The following is a 14316-nucleotide window of genomic DNA, read 5'->3' as shown; positions in this document are numbered from 1 at the left end:
TATTCATGTAAAGGCTCTCATTGGAAAGTACTATTCTGATACTGAGTCAAGTGATGGTGATGAGGTTATCTCAAATGAAGAACTAATTGAAGCCTACAAATTGTTACTGGCTAAGTGGAAGGAATCATGTATGTGTGGTGATAAAATGAGAAAAGAAGTCAAGGATTTGGTTGCTGAGAAGGAGCAACTTCAGAGTAATAACTCCAGCTTGCAAGAAGAAGTAAAGACCATCAGCAAGTTGCGTGAGGAGAATGAGAAACTTCATATCACAAATGCAGGAGGAGGTAACATTACTGAACTCAAAGCTTGAAGGTATGAAAAAGTCTATTTGTATGATGAATAATAGTACTAATGTGTTAGAGGAGATTCTGGAAGTTGGGAAAACAGTTGGAGATATGGAAGGGATAGGATTCAGCTACCACAATGCAAATAAGTCTGTTTCATCTGAAAAGAAAACTAAGCAACCAATGTCAGACCCAATGTTGCATCATTCTGTACGACATGAGTACCCTCAGTTCAGAAAATCCAAGAAATCTACTTGGAGATGTCATCACTGTGGAAAACTTGGTCATATAAGGCCCTACTGTTAGAAGCTATATGGATATCCTCAGTCTCATGATGAACCAAGGACTAATCCACAGGTAGCTCCACCAAGGAAAGAGTGGAAACCTAAAGAAGGAGTTAGAGTCAAGTTCTTCAGCGAGGAAGAGATGTCTCCACAACCATCTAGGGTGAATAGATCATATTCAAAGGATGTTGCTCTTCTTAAACCTCAGAGTTCTAGTGTAGATGTTATGAAGGAGTGGAGGAAGAAATTTGTTGATGCAAGTTCTCTTGAAGTCTCAAATGCACCAGCAATTGTTCATGCAAGCATAGGTGAATCTATAAGTGCAGATCCTAATGCTATTGTGCCTAATGTGATTCATAAGATATCAGTTGAATCTGTTTCTGTTCCCAATGTTGAACCCCATGTTGAGACATTAGTTGAGACTACTTCAGATGTGAATATGGGACCCTCTGCTGGAAATCCAAACCCCATTGTTGACACATCTGAACTTGATTTCCAAATCCAACAATCTACCTTGGGTTCCGAACCATCTACCAGTTGTAAGAAGTCAGTTATGGAAAATGTTCATGAATTGTTGTCATTCTAGTGATGGTTTGTTTATGGTGAGCACCCTTTGCCAAATTTGTGTTAAAAAGGGGGAGTAGTATTTGGTGATTTTGAAGACTATGTTGCTATTCTGAAGACTATGTTCCTTGTTTCTGCTAGTATTAGCTTTGGTCTGTAATAAATTGAAGACTCTTTCAAGATAATGCAAGTAACTGGTTGTCTAGTACTCCAAGCTGCTACTGTTTTATATTCAAGTTGGTACTGGTTTAGTGGTTTGCATTTGTTGGTTAGTTAGTGTGTTTTTGCTGCTATTTTCTTTGTTCCAACTATGCCTTTAGGAGTTTACTTGTTGTTGGTATGGATGCATCATTTGAGGGGGAGTTCTGCTACTACGGGGAAGCTTTGGTTCTCTATGTTTACCCTCTCTGATCTGTGAGTTGTTTTAGACAAAATTTGACAAAGGGGGAGATTGTTGTTACATGTTGTCTTGCATTTGGTCAAAACAACCGATTGTCGAAGTAGATGTCGTGGCATCTGATGCCGGGACATCTTATTCTGCGAAGCTAGGGCATCAGTCCTCAGCTTAAGTTTTAGTTGTGGGCCCTTGAAGATCTTATGAAGATATGTTTTTATAAGTTACTTGAGGTTCAAGTAGCTGTACCAGAAGGGTTTTAATTGTGGGTTGTTATTTGTTGAAACAATCTTTGATAAAAGATTTGTTTCTATCTTTACTTGGAAAAAACGCAACAAGATCTTTGGAGATTCAGTTTTGATTTGATGGTTGTTGCAATCTGTTACTTCAGCCCATGCTAACCCTAGTGCCTATGTTGTAGCTGCTGAAGCATATAAAAGGATGAAGACCTAAAACAAGAAGACCATCGAAGCTAATTGAGAGAGATAAAGGGTTTTAGGGTTGTTCGTTGTTCTTTGTCCTTGTTTACTTGTGAACAAACTTTGCTCACTGATTCTATAAAGCAAAGTTGTGTTATGTGTTCTTTGATTCTAAAACTCTGATTGTTGATTGTTTGTTACTAATCACTGTGGCAGCTATTGAGAGAAAGTGAGAGCTAGGGGCTCTCATACTTAGGTTGAGATACTAAGTAGAAATACACTGGGTAGATTAGGAAGTGAACTATGAACTGTGGTGTTCATGAGTGTCTGTAATTCCTGAATCTTGAGATAGTGGATTTCCTTTCTTTGGGTGCAAACCCTCCAGACGTAGGTGAAGTTTCACCGAACTGGGTTACCAATCCTCTGTGTTCTTCTTTATTATTTTGCTGGTTTTTTTACTGTTAGTCAGTTGTCGAACCGGTTGTCCCAACATCGCGTAGAATATTTGTCCTGTGCGAGAACCAGAATTACATCATCCTTTTTCCTTGAGACAATCCTGCTCTTCTTCTGGAAAGTCTTCTGATCTTTTGTTGACATCTTTTCTTTTAATCAACTTTCTAATGTTTGTTGTCTTGTCTTCTTTTCTGCTTTGCTCAGAATCTTCCCGTTGAAGAATCGTATCTCTTGTTGTAGCAGTTTCTTCTGTTGAGACGATATTCAACTTTCTTCTTGATCTTCCTTATCATCATTGAGTCAGACGGTCTTTGCAAGATATAACTTTGCAGATATAACTTTTTCTCTTTGTAATTGGACCTTCTGATTAGAGCAGGTGACTAATTACTTAGACTATCCTTGTTTGTCCCGAATTCCAATGCATATGAAATTCCAGATGAAACAAGTAGATCATAAGTTCTTAGTTCTTTTGACTATGATTGTTTGTCCTAAAGTTCAACTCATATCAAGTTCCAAGACGTAACAAGTAAATCGCATTTCAGTAGCTCTTGAAAAGTAAACAACAAGGATTCTATAATTATTTCATAATTGCTTAGTTTGTGTAAATTCGTAATTATTTCATAATTGCTTAGTTTTTAGAACTATGAATTGATTTTCTCTTAGTTAATTAATTCTTGCGAAGTAGGGAATCAATAAGAAGGAACTATTATGTTGAACCAATGATTGAGTTGTGATATACTAAACCAAAGGGATTTGTCCGTTTGAATCTACTCTGTTAATCTGCTTTTAATTCTATGCTTACTGCAGGAAAATCACAACCCTTTCGTGTGCGTGCGGCTTAAGTGTTGAAGCTTTGCTTGAGTGGTAATCCTTGGGAAACGACCTAGGAGTCATTTCCTAGTACTACAGTTTTGTTTTCTTAAATAATTATTTGCATCGGTTACGACCTCGATCAAATTGCCTGATGCAAATAATTATTTAAGAAAATAAAACTGTAGTAATGGGAAGTGACTCCTAGGTCGTTTCCCAAGGATTATTGGTTGCGGTAGCATTAAATTAAAAGCAGACTAACATAGTGGATTCAAACGAACAAATCCCTTTGGTTCAGTATACCGCAACTCAATGTGGTTCAACATAATAGTTCCTTCTTATTGATTCTCTAATTCATGATAATTAATTAACTAAGCGAAAATCAATTCACAGTTCTAAAAACTAAGCGTTTATGAAACACTTACGAATTTACACAAACTAAGCGATCATACATCAACACTTATTTCTAAAACGACAGAATTAAGCAAACCATAGATTCAGAAATAGAGACGAAGAAAATTAATAACGAAAGAATTTTTCATTAAAATCAATACCTCAAGAGTGCGATATACTTCCAAAGAGATTTAATCCAGGAAGTTAGCATTTCATGGACGGAATAACAAAAGCAGTGAAAGTAATATAGAATATAGGGAATAGAAGGGAAAACCCTAACAGAGCCCTAATGATAAACTGAAATTCAAAATTATATTGCAAAGCAAAAGTTGTCTCAAGTTGTTTCAGCACAAATCTTTTTATAGGGCTGGAATTATATTCTAAATAAAAATCAAATCCTAAAGATAAAATCCGAAAATAAAAAACGAAAATAAATCCTGAGAATATAATCTCGAAAATAAAATTTTAAAATATAATAAAAAATACAATCTTCAATTCGACACAAATAAAATCTTCATTCCGCAATGCCCAAAACGCCTTTGATGCAAAATATGACCTGAAAATAGTAATATACCTAATTAGACTAAATAATAAAAACTCATGCCAAACAAAGTGAATTAAGCACAAAGAATCATCAATAATGGAAAATTAAGATTATCAATAGTGGGTAAAATATTGTTCATCAGTATCAACGCATTATTATACCATTAACTTGTTTTAGTTTTTTATTAAAAAAAAAAAAAACTTGTTTTAGTTTTATTTGAAGAGTATGTTTTTTTTTTAAAGGATTTGAAGAGTATGTTTACAATAGAAACAACTGTTTCATTTGTATGTATGCCTTGGATGAAAATTAAGAAGATGAATTTCAAATTAAGTGGACGATAAAATCTAGTTTAATTGGTTTTTTGTTAGTCAAATCTAGTTTTGGTCAAAATCTTGTCCTATAGTTTTATTGGTTAATTAAGTTTTTATCTCTTGAAAATTACCAAAATTTAGTTTTATTTTCTTGACGAAGAGTAAATCCAGCTTTTCCAGTATTTCTTATGTGAGCACAAACTCAGCAAGGAGTTGTAACAAAAAAAAAAAAAAAAAACTCAGCAAGGAGTAATTCTTAGGTGACATATATACAGGTTGGCCTGCTCATAGCAGCCACAAACAAGACGGGTTAGACTGGCCCGGCAAAAAGAGTGGGCTAGAAATACTGTCTCGCCCCACCAAAGGACGCTGGCAGGCCATTATAAATGAAAAAAAAATCCAAACATCATTGGCACGAAAACTCTGGAATTATTGTTGCGTAATGGAAACATTAGATAGAAAGAGGCCAAATTGCCATCTTTTTAGGTGCAGCATATTTATTTCAACAGGAACAAGTTACTCTAAGAAACATTCATATCTTTTTGCAGCAATATGGATAATCTTCTAGGAAGATAAGCCAATACTATTCACAATAGAAAAAGGTAGAAACTAAAGCCCTGCAATATTAAATTTGTGAGTGGATTGAAAAGTCTAGAAACGATAACAATGTAACCACCGTTTTTACATGGATTCTATACCTAGCAAGATTTGTCAAGTATTTATTGGTTATATGATGTATTTATGGACTTTAAAATATTTGTAATTAAACCAGTTAGCCTTTATTACAACTCATCCCAAAGTTGGTACATTTGCGCAACCGCTCCCACAGCTATTTCAGGTTCTAAACGTCAATTACCATGCATGGAATGTGAAATAAAAGAGGTGTAAACCAAATTAGGCATAAGATAACTACGGACTTTGTGTGTTTGTGTCATGACTCGTGAGTGAGAATGATCAACAGAACAAGTAAGAAAAGACAAGTGACTGAGAAAAGTGAGTGTGTGTGTGTGTGTGTGTTGGTATAGACACTGCTGGCTGCTGCAGCCAAGTTAGAATAGTGGGGAAAAAGAAATTTCCAGCCCAACAAACAAATGTTTCCAGACCAGCTGTGTGAAAAAATAACAACAAAGAACTCTGCAGGCCAGCCCATCCCAGCCGCATATCCCCAGCCCAACCCGCCTAAAACGTTGGCAGGGCAGGCTGAGCCCATATTGCCACCCTTAGGCGAGAACAAACCCAACATCTCTTATTTAGACACACATGCTAAAAAAATATTACAAGACAACAAAATATAAAATAAAAAAAAGAAACAGAGGTCACTTTAAATTCCTAGATGCTCGTAACATTGCTCACCACTTTATGCCTTTATCATCGCTGTCAATCCTCTTCGTTCCTTATGACTCCATCTGGAAAACTCTGCATCGTTGCAAGTACCGAAAAGGTGTAGATGGATGAGAATTTGTAGCAGTGAGAGCTCAAGGAGATCGAGCTTGGGTTTTGAGCCATAAATATTGCATTTGCAGCATCATAAGCCAAGATAGTCTCATGGGAGATCGCGAATGCTCACGGATTTCAGCAACTCATTTCCCCCAAGTTCTTTGTCTCATACCTTTGTAGGTGCAACTTGCATTTTTCAGAATCTGATTTACCAGTCATGCAACCCTTTCTAGAGTTAGCTTGTGCAAGCCTCTTTAGTAGGCCTGCATAGACCAGCTCTAGAAAGGGAAGCATGAAGGGCAAATAAGACTCTAAAATTGCAAGTTGCAACTAAAAAGGTGTGTGATTGAGAACTTGGAGAAATGAATTGCTAAAATCCGTGAAACCAATTGTGGGCTGTGGCTATGGTTCAAAACATTTGGAACCGCTCATGAGGCTGCCTTGGCTTATGATGCTATATCTCATAAGCTTTATGGTTCAGAAACCAAGCTCACACTCTCAGAGCTCTCTCTGCAAATTCTCATCAAGCTCCACTGGCTATTGCAACAAATTTGTGTTTGCAGATGAAGCGGTGAGCAACGTAAAGAACGTAAAGGTTTGGCAGCCATGATAAGGTGGTGAGCAATCCTACAAGCTTATAGGAATAGAAAGTGACATATGTTTAACTTTTTTTAATCATTTATACTTTGGTGACTTGTAATTTGTTTAGTTGGTGTGCCTAAATTTGAAGTGTTGTGTTTGTGCTCACCCAATAATTACTCCTAGAGTATTCTAAGATATTATAACCACGCATGAAGACAATAATGTTGAAATAAAACCAAATTTTGTTTCCCTACAAACTGCTTGATACATGATAAAACATTCCTAGTTACATGTGCAGCAACTAAGGAGCATACGAAACACCATATATACTAATCTTTTATACAGAGTAGGAGTCATCATTGAGCTCTAGAGTGCATCTAAGAATGGTGCAGGTGCAAATAAAAAGCAGATCTACAACTATTTTTCTTAACAATTAAAGAGGAAACAATTTGTACCTTAAGATGAAAGGCCTTCTCCTCACCAAAGAACTCAACCTGTTGCAAACAAGATGCAGGAAGACATTAATAATCTACATAAATTTAAGCACAAATTCAAGTTAAGATTTATCTTTTAAACAAAAGGTGCCAACCCATTCAACTTTATTCACCTTATGCCATATGATGTGAAAGATATGACAAAGCAAAGGTGAGAAATTATAATAATGAAGTTGTGTGATCCTAAAGCTTGCTACAATATCCTCAACCCCTGGTAATCTTTTCTAGGAACACACCTCTGTTAATATTTAATTAGCATGTTTCGGAAGAATAACACATGATACATTCCAAATATTGCCCACCATCATCCTTATCATGACTTTAATATGTTTAACACATCAAATCCTGTAATAGTTATTTATTAAATGTTCTATAGTCTAGGTTTAGCAAATACCAAAGACAATAGAAATGCCCACATCAAAGTCACCAAAACATTTTCAGATACGTTTAATCTCATTTACAAGTTTAAATTATTAATGTGTAGAAAGTAGTTGAAGCACTTTTATTTCCATTTAAGAAACTTACAAGGCAAAGATAGCATCATCATTCAACTTACAATAAGCTTCAGTAATATAAAACTTGTCAAATAGTACTGCAACTAATATTCATAATATTATAAAGTTCAAACAAATCTCAAATTACCTATTCAGTGAACACTTTAATGATCATATAAAATTTGGCTCCTCCTTCATGGTGTTACCATTGCTATCTACGGATACTTTCATTTGACTAAAATCACCTGCAGAAGATTCAATTTCATTTTCCATAAACCTACTTGGAATGCAGGTACCTCTGCCAACAAATCCAAGACTGCTAGGACATGCTTGATCAAGTGAAGCACCAGATTTAACACCATAGGGAACTTATCTATCAGTAACAGGCAGAAGTTCAGGGATTGGTTTCGCAGCACCAAATGTGAAAGTTGAGTTTTGATGCTGCGGAATATTGCTATGGGTGGAGCCTATTGAACAAGAACCATAATTAATTATGGCATCACCACTAGTAAATTGAGATGTACTCAATGATTTATTTGATTTTTGTGACAATGAACCATAACCAATTATGGCATTCCTGCCAAAACTGCAACCCTGGTTGACAGTAGCAAGATTATTCACCACCTTCAAAGTGTCAGAAGCTTGAGAGTGAACTACCACACGAGATGGTTGAACATTGATTGATCGACTTTGATCCTGTATCAGAGGTGAGGGCTGTTGCGGGTGCTGCTGCTGTTGTTGGTGCCGCAATATATTCACCAGCATGTCATTATTCTGATCGCCCAACCTTCCAACGCTACTATTTGGTCCCACATAATTAATTGTATTAGATGATTGCGATGCAACATATCTTGAAGATGTGCCATCAAAAGTAACGATGGGCTGAGGGAAATTCTTGGCTATGTTGGAAGGGCATTTTTCAAGAGGCTGACCATGTGCCAAACCATGATGAACATGAGAATGTATTGGACCCTGTCTTGATGCTTCGAGAAGGGTAATCTGGCCCACCGTAGGTATTATGTTAGTTATGGGGTGACCTAAAAACTCAGCTTGAATGGCTGTAAGTGTTTCAGGGGGAACATGGCCAGAAGCAGCCAAAGCTTGTATGTCAAATCTTCCAGATGCACTCAACTTGGATTCTATAGTCCCAGGAACTGTATTTAGCATTCCAATCTGTTGCTGTGCCACTTCACTTAATCGCCTCAAATAAATTCTAAATTTCTGCCAATGGAAATTGCAGTTCAGAATGGAAATATTAGTTAAAAATACAAAACAAAGCTCATTTATCTATAATTTGGTGCCTCAGTTTGTAAAAACTATCAAAAAACATATAATATTCCAGATCCAATAACTAATTCTACTTTCTGGTTAGTTATTAGCAAAATTGATTTGGGTCTTAAATCCTACCACTTGACATTCATAAACTCACATGTATGGACATTTATCACAGAAAAATGGATAATATTCATTTGCATATATATTTTCCCTTCTTAGCTAATCAAGTAATTACATTTGCTTTCAGAAAGAGCAGAAAAAAGATACAAAACTGACAAGTTCTTTATGACACTTCTGCATATGCCATTCTTGGTCTCCCTTAATCTTAGTTTTTTTATTTTATTCCAGGGAATTCTCGTAACTATGTTTGTACATTCATAGCAAATTTAAAATTCCATTTTCAAGTCAAATCAACCATTGCATTAACTTTCAATAATGATTTCTCTGGCTGTTTTTTACATAATCCACTCAAGACAATCATCTCAGCTTGACACATCATCCAACACGTCTAACCTAAAATTTCATACCCAAAACAGTAAGAAATGATGGATGTAGCACAGTTAAACCTCTTCGGAAGTAGATTTAATAATGTTGTCTTAAATAAGATAAACACTGAGTTTTGAAAAAAAGAAACTAAAAACCTCTTTTATGACATGCGACCTCGTCAATCAATAGCCCTTCCTAACATGGAATAACAAAAGAGAGCATTGTACATTTGAGTTTCATTGATGCTAAAAAACCATTAATTTTTTTATAAAAAAATTTGAACTTGTAGACACCTCTTTGCCTCTACGAATTAGCCATAAACACTCATATCCTTGCTAAATCAACAATGTTAAGAAAGACTAATCATAAAAATAAACAGAAGGTAAATCGTGGGCCAATACATAACAAAACTTACATAAAAAATAGTATATATAAAATGAAAAGAAGAAAGATAGGGTAACTGGTGAGATCAGTTGCATATCCATTGATAGTAACTAAAAAACTGAAAATGGATCTCACGGAAAAAGGTAAAGAATCACTTCAACTTTTGGAATGAAAACAAACCTGCAAATGGCTTGCAACATTTTCCCTTGTTAAGTCAGGGTCATTCATCAACTCTAGAATTCTCTTTGGCACAGCCCCTGAAATACAAGTACAAGAAACAATTGATCTCCTAAATGGAAATTCATGCTTAAAAATAGTAAAAAAAAATATATATATATATATACGAGTTAGATTGTGCTTTTATGCTTATTGAAATCCAAAGTAGTCATAAAAGGCAAAATCAAAAGAAATGGAAAGAAAAAATAAGTGGAGAGTCATACTGTCAAGCCCAAGTTGAATCACAGCACTAACAAACTTTTCATGCAGATCTACTGACCACACTACACGGGGCTTCTTAGATGATGGGTCATCAATCTCCAATTCAATAGAAGAAGTATGTTTAGCATCACCAGAATTTGCATGTTCTTTATTTTCATTGTATATTTTCCTAACGACATGCTGCCATATATTCCTCAGTTCTTCCAGACGTACTGGCTTAATTAAATAATCACAAGCCCCATGTCTAATTCCCTTCATGACAGCACATGTTCTACCATCAACAGACATCACTGCAGCATCCATAAAAAAACCAACTTTCAATGTTAAGGATTACAAGTAAAGTAATACTATTAAAAAGAGAAACCGTGCTTACTAATAACAGGAAGATCCATCTCCAACCCAACATGTTCAAGAAGTTTATATCCATCCATGTCTGGCATGTGAACATCACTCAGTACCACATCAAAATCATCTTTCCTCTCTCGCAGAAGATTCAAAGCAACAGTGGCATCAGAGCATGCGGTAACTGGAAGACAAAATTACAATGAGAGTTAAGAAGAAATGATATTCAAATTTACAAGACTCGAAAACCAGCTGCCACCCATGTCATATACAAATAGAGTAAAGTGAAATTTGTTCAGCTTCTTACAAAATGACATGTAACAAAACCAAACCCTTTTTTCACATTCATTATGCAACATTGAACACATCAAATAAGAACACACACACATAAACCACAGTAGGTCGAGCCTTGAAGGCCAGAAAATTTGCAAGTCCTACATTCAAGCAAAAAAAGTATAAAAGGCACAAATCATATGGGTATAAGAATTGTTAATGCAAGAATATCATGCAAATCTTCCTAGGATTTCCTGCTTTCAATTAAAGGGAGAAAATGCTCAATTGTTGTTGACATTAGCACAATAGCCGTTCTCAAATCCATATCAAATTAGGTATACCCAAATAGGTGCCCCTGCAGAATTCACGTCTCTGCCGCAAGGCATAAATTTTAACAGGCACACAAAAATCTAAAATTTCCAAGTGCAACACCATGTGATCTATATAAACAACGACAAAAACAGTCACAAACAACACGAAGCATCAATTCAATCATAAAAATAAAACATGCAAAATTGACGAATTTCATCGAAGAAATCAAGAGAACAAAGTCAGTTGTCAAACTAACCGCGATAATTGCAACTAATAGACATTTTCTCAATAATCTTCAAGGTGGTGGTATCATCGTCGACGACGAGAACTCTGAGACCCACCGGGAACTCCGGGGCGGAAGTAACCTCATATGAGCCGCCGGAGCTGGTGCCGGAGTGCACTCGTTTCTGCAACGGTGTAGCCATGGTTGCTGTTGTGAGGCAACGACGTCGTTTCGAGAAACAGTGGAGAATTTGGAGTGGGGCACTGAGTATAACTGAAGAATTGAGGTGAAAGGGAGGTGGCGAAGATCTTTGTTGCTGTAAGAGGGGGGAACAACAGCTGGAGAAGTTTGGCTGAGCAGGGAGGGGGGACAAACACTTTTATATAGAGATAGATTTCTCAATATCTATCTCTATATATAAGCAAATAACTTGAAATATATTCATCAGTATTAATTAGTTATTAATATCTTTCAAAAAAAAATAATTAGTTATTAATTATTAATTTTATTACTCATTATTACTTTTGTACTTAACAAATTTAGTCAACCATTCAGGAAAATGTTCAATAATTTCATTATTATATTCATTATATTACTTATTTATATTAAAATTTTTAGTACATGTATATAAATGTAAAGTTGACTTGAACCAGCATTAATAATAATATTAATTGGTTATTAATTTTCATTTCATTTAATAATTATATTAACTAATATTAAGAAAAATTAACTTAATCTAATAAAAGTTATAATTATTTATAGTATCAATTCTTATTTATATTATAATTAATATAATATTTAAGTATGAATAAGTCAATAAAAAAAGTATGAATAATTACAGTTGACTTGAACTATACAGTAATCACAATATTAATTAGTTATTGAATGTGCGAAAAACACTAGAAAGGGGGGTTTGAATAGAGTTTTTAAACAAAAGTTTTCCCCTTTTTAAGTTTTGACAAACTTAAAGATAAGAACTAGGTGCTAAAGAATATGAAGTAGAGCACACAAGTATTTTATCCTGGTTCACTTGAGATAAAAGCTCAAGTTAATCCAGTCCACCCGTGAAGGTGATTTTTTCCTTCTTCTGATGAAGGCAATTCACTAAAATCAATGAATGTTACAAACTGCACTTGCAACCTGCAAAGTGACTAACAATAACACTAATTTTGTCATGAAGGTTCAGAGGCTCTGGAAGTTACATATTTGCCCTCCAACGGTAGCATTCCATGCAACGGAAACTACCTAATCCTTGGAGTATAAATAGAGGCTTAAGTTGGAAGAAGACGCTAAGAAACTTTGTGCAAGCTCAAGCAACCATTCAATATTCTCTTAGAAATCTTTCTTCAATCGTTCTTATTGTGTTTACCTTTTGTAAGACCCAAGTTTTTAAGCTTAGAATAAGTGGAAGAGATTTCCATTTACGATTAGGCTTGACGTATCGTGAAGGAAAAACCTGAACAAGAGTTTATCGAATGGAATAAACATATGAAGGAGAAAGTTCAGGAAAAGTCTAAGGATTGTATCCGAATCGATAAAAGGTATAGCACGATCGATTCGCTTAAACCTAGGACAAGAACCTTAGGAAAAGACTATGTTCCACCCTTGGAACACTGTAGGAATAAGTTCCAAAAATCTTCAGAGAAATGTTAGAATTTCTCTTAATCCTTATATGACCATCGTTTCGAGGCGAAACTATAGGATCTACGAACGTTCGATTCCAATCATCGGAAGTTGCCAAACTGAAACCCTGGTATTTCAAAACCCTAGAATCAACCGACAATGAAGACTTTTTCTATTCAGAGCTTCAAATGAAGATTTCACACGCGTACACCCATTTCTCTTGATGTTTCCCATCTTTCTTCAGAAGGAAGTTTTCTCTTCCGACATTCAATGCAAAAAGTAACTTATCGGGTAAAATAGTTTTACACCGACTTTGCATTAGTCACCTAAAATACAAGGAAACCTCTTTTGAGTTTTGGTATTATGTCGCCAAAACCTATCTTAGAATTCACGGAGAATGAAACTGGAAAAATCGGAATCACGAAACTTTCATTTTCCAGCGTTTTTCCAACCTCTATATATAGCATTAAACACAAGCCTAGAAAAAAAATCATACCGATATTTCTTTGAAGAATTAGAAGATTCGGCGGGGAGAATATCGTGTCTAAAATACGATGGAATCAGTAGGAAAGAATCGGAATCACTCTCATATTTTTATCTTAACTCTATGGCTAAATCCTCCGATATCTAAACAAATCTGTACAATTTACAAAATACTTCTCAAAATATCTTTACAAAATATCTTCTCAAAATATCTTTGATAAATAACTATTCATCCTTATCCTATCTTTGATAAATATCTATTCATCCTTATCCTATCTTTGATAAATATCTATTCATTCTATCCGGATCATATTTTGAGCATGACATTGCATTGGCATACCATGCATTTAACTATATTCGTTGATATATTTCTTATCGAGTTTTTCAAGATATAACTTATTGAATTGTTGAGATATTGAATATTGAATTGTTATTAGAAATCTGATAACATGTTATGTATATACCTTAGGTAGACGATACAGAACTTATATGTATATATACAACCTATATATATATATACCCTTTATTCATCACATGTTGCTTGTATTATCTATTATATTCCGTGTGTTGACCCTAGCGCCTTGGCTTTGTGTGTATGGTTGTGTTTTGGGCGGTCGGCCTGCTGCCAGACGTCCAACAGCTGATTCAAGATGGTTCGTCGTTCGGGAGGATCCTGAGCACAATGACTACTACTGAGCCTTCGACGTGGACCCAGACTTCATGCATGATCGGATGAGGGTCGATGTTAGGAGTGTATTATATGGGGATTGTTTTCACAGCTCTGATTGTCATTTCCCGTTTGGGGCTGACTTATCTTCTTGAAAACTGTATTCATAAAACTCATGGCTCTGACCATGGGATGCACTTATTCGCTGCGGGCACTATCTCCAATTACTTTATGATCATTATCTTTGGTTTGAGTCTTCATTATGTTAAGTCTTCTCTTTGAAAAGAAAACGAAAAAAATATTTACGCATTTTCCGCACTATTGATTTAAAGTCACTAAAGTGGCAC

The 14316-nt window shown here is 35.3% G+C and overlaps 1 protein-coding gene across 1 annotated transcript; it reads right to left on the bottom strand.

The window, feature by feature from the left end:
- Positions 1-7832: 7832 nt before the first annotated feature.
- Positions 7833-11472, bottom strand: LOC130736171 (two-component response regulator ARR14-like). Its single transcript, XM_057588017.1, has 5 exons — positions 11230-11472; positions 10420-10572; positions 10049-10336; positions 9789-9865; positions 7833-8684 (listed from the first exon to the last, which is right to left on the bottom strand). The coding sequence occupies exons 1-5, from the start codon at positions 11396-11398 to the stop codon at positions 7833-7835; spliced, it is 1539 nt and encodes a 512-aa protein (XP_057444000.1). The 5' UTR covers positions 11399-11472.
- Positions 11473-14316: the final 2844 nt, after the last annotated feature.

This window comes from Lotus japonicus, chromosome 2 (genome assembly GCF_012489685.1).
Source record: "Lotus japonicus ecotype B-129 chromosome 2, LjGifu_v1.2".
Lineage (NCBI taxonomy): Eukaryota > Viridiplantae > Streptophyta > Magnoliopsida > Fabales > Fabaceae > Lotus > Lotus japonicus.
Note: the sequence above shows the minus strand (reverse complement) of the source record. Positions and strands in the feature narration are given on the sequence as shown.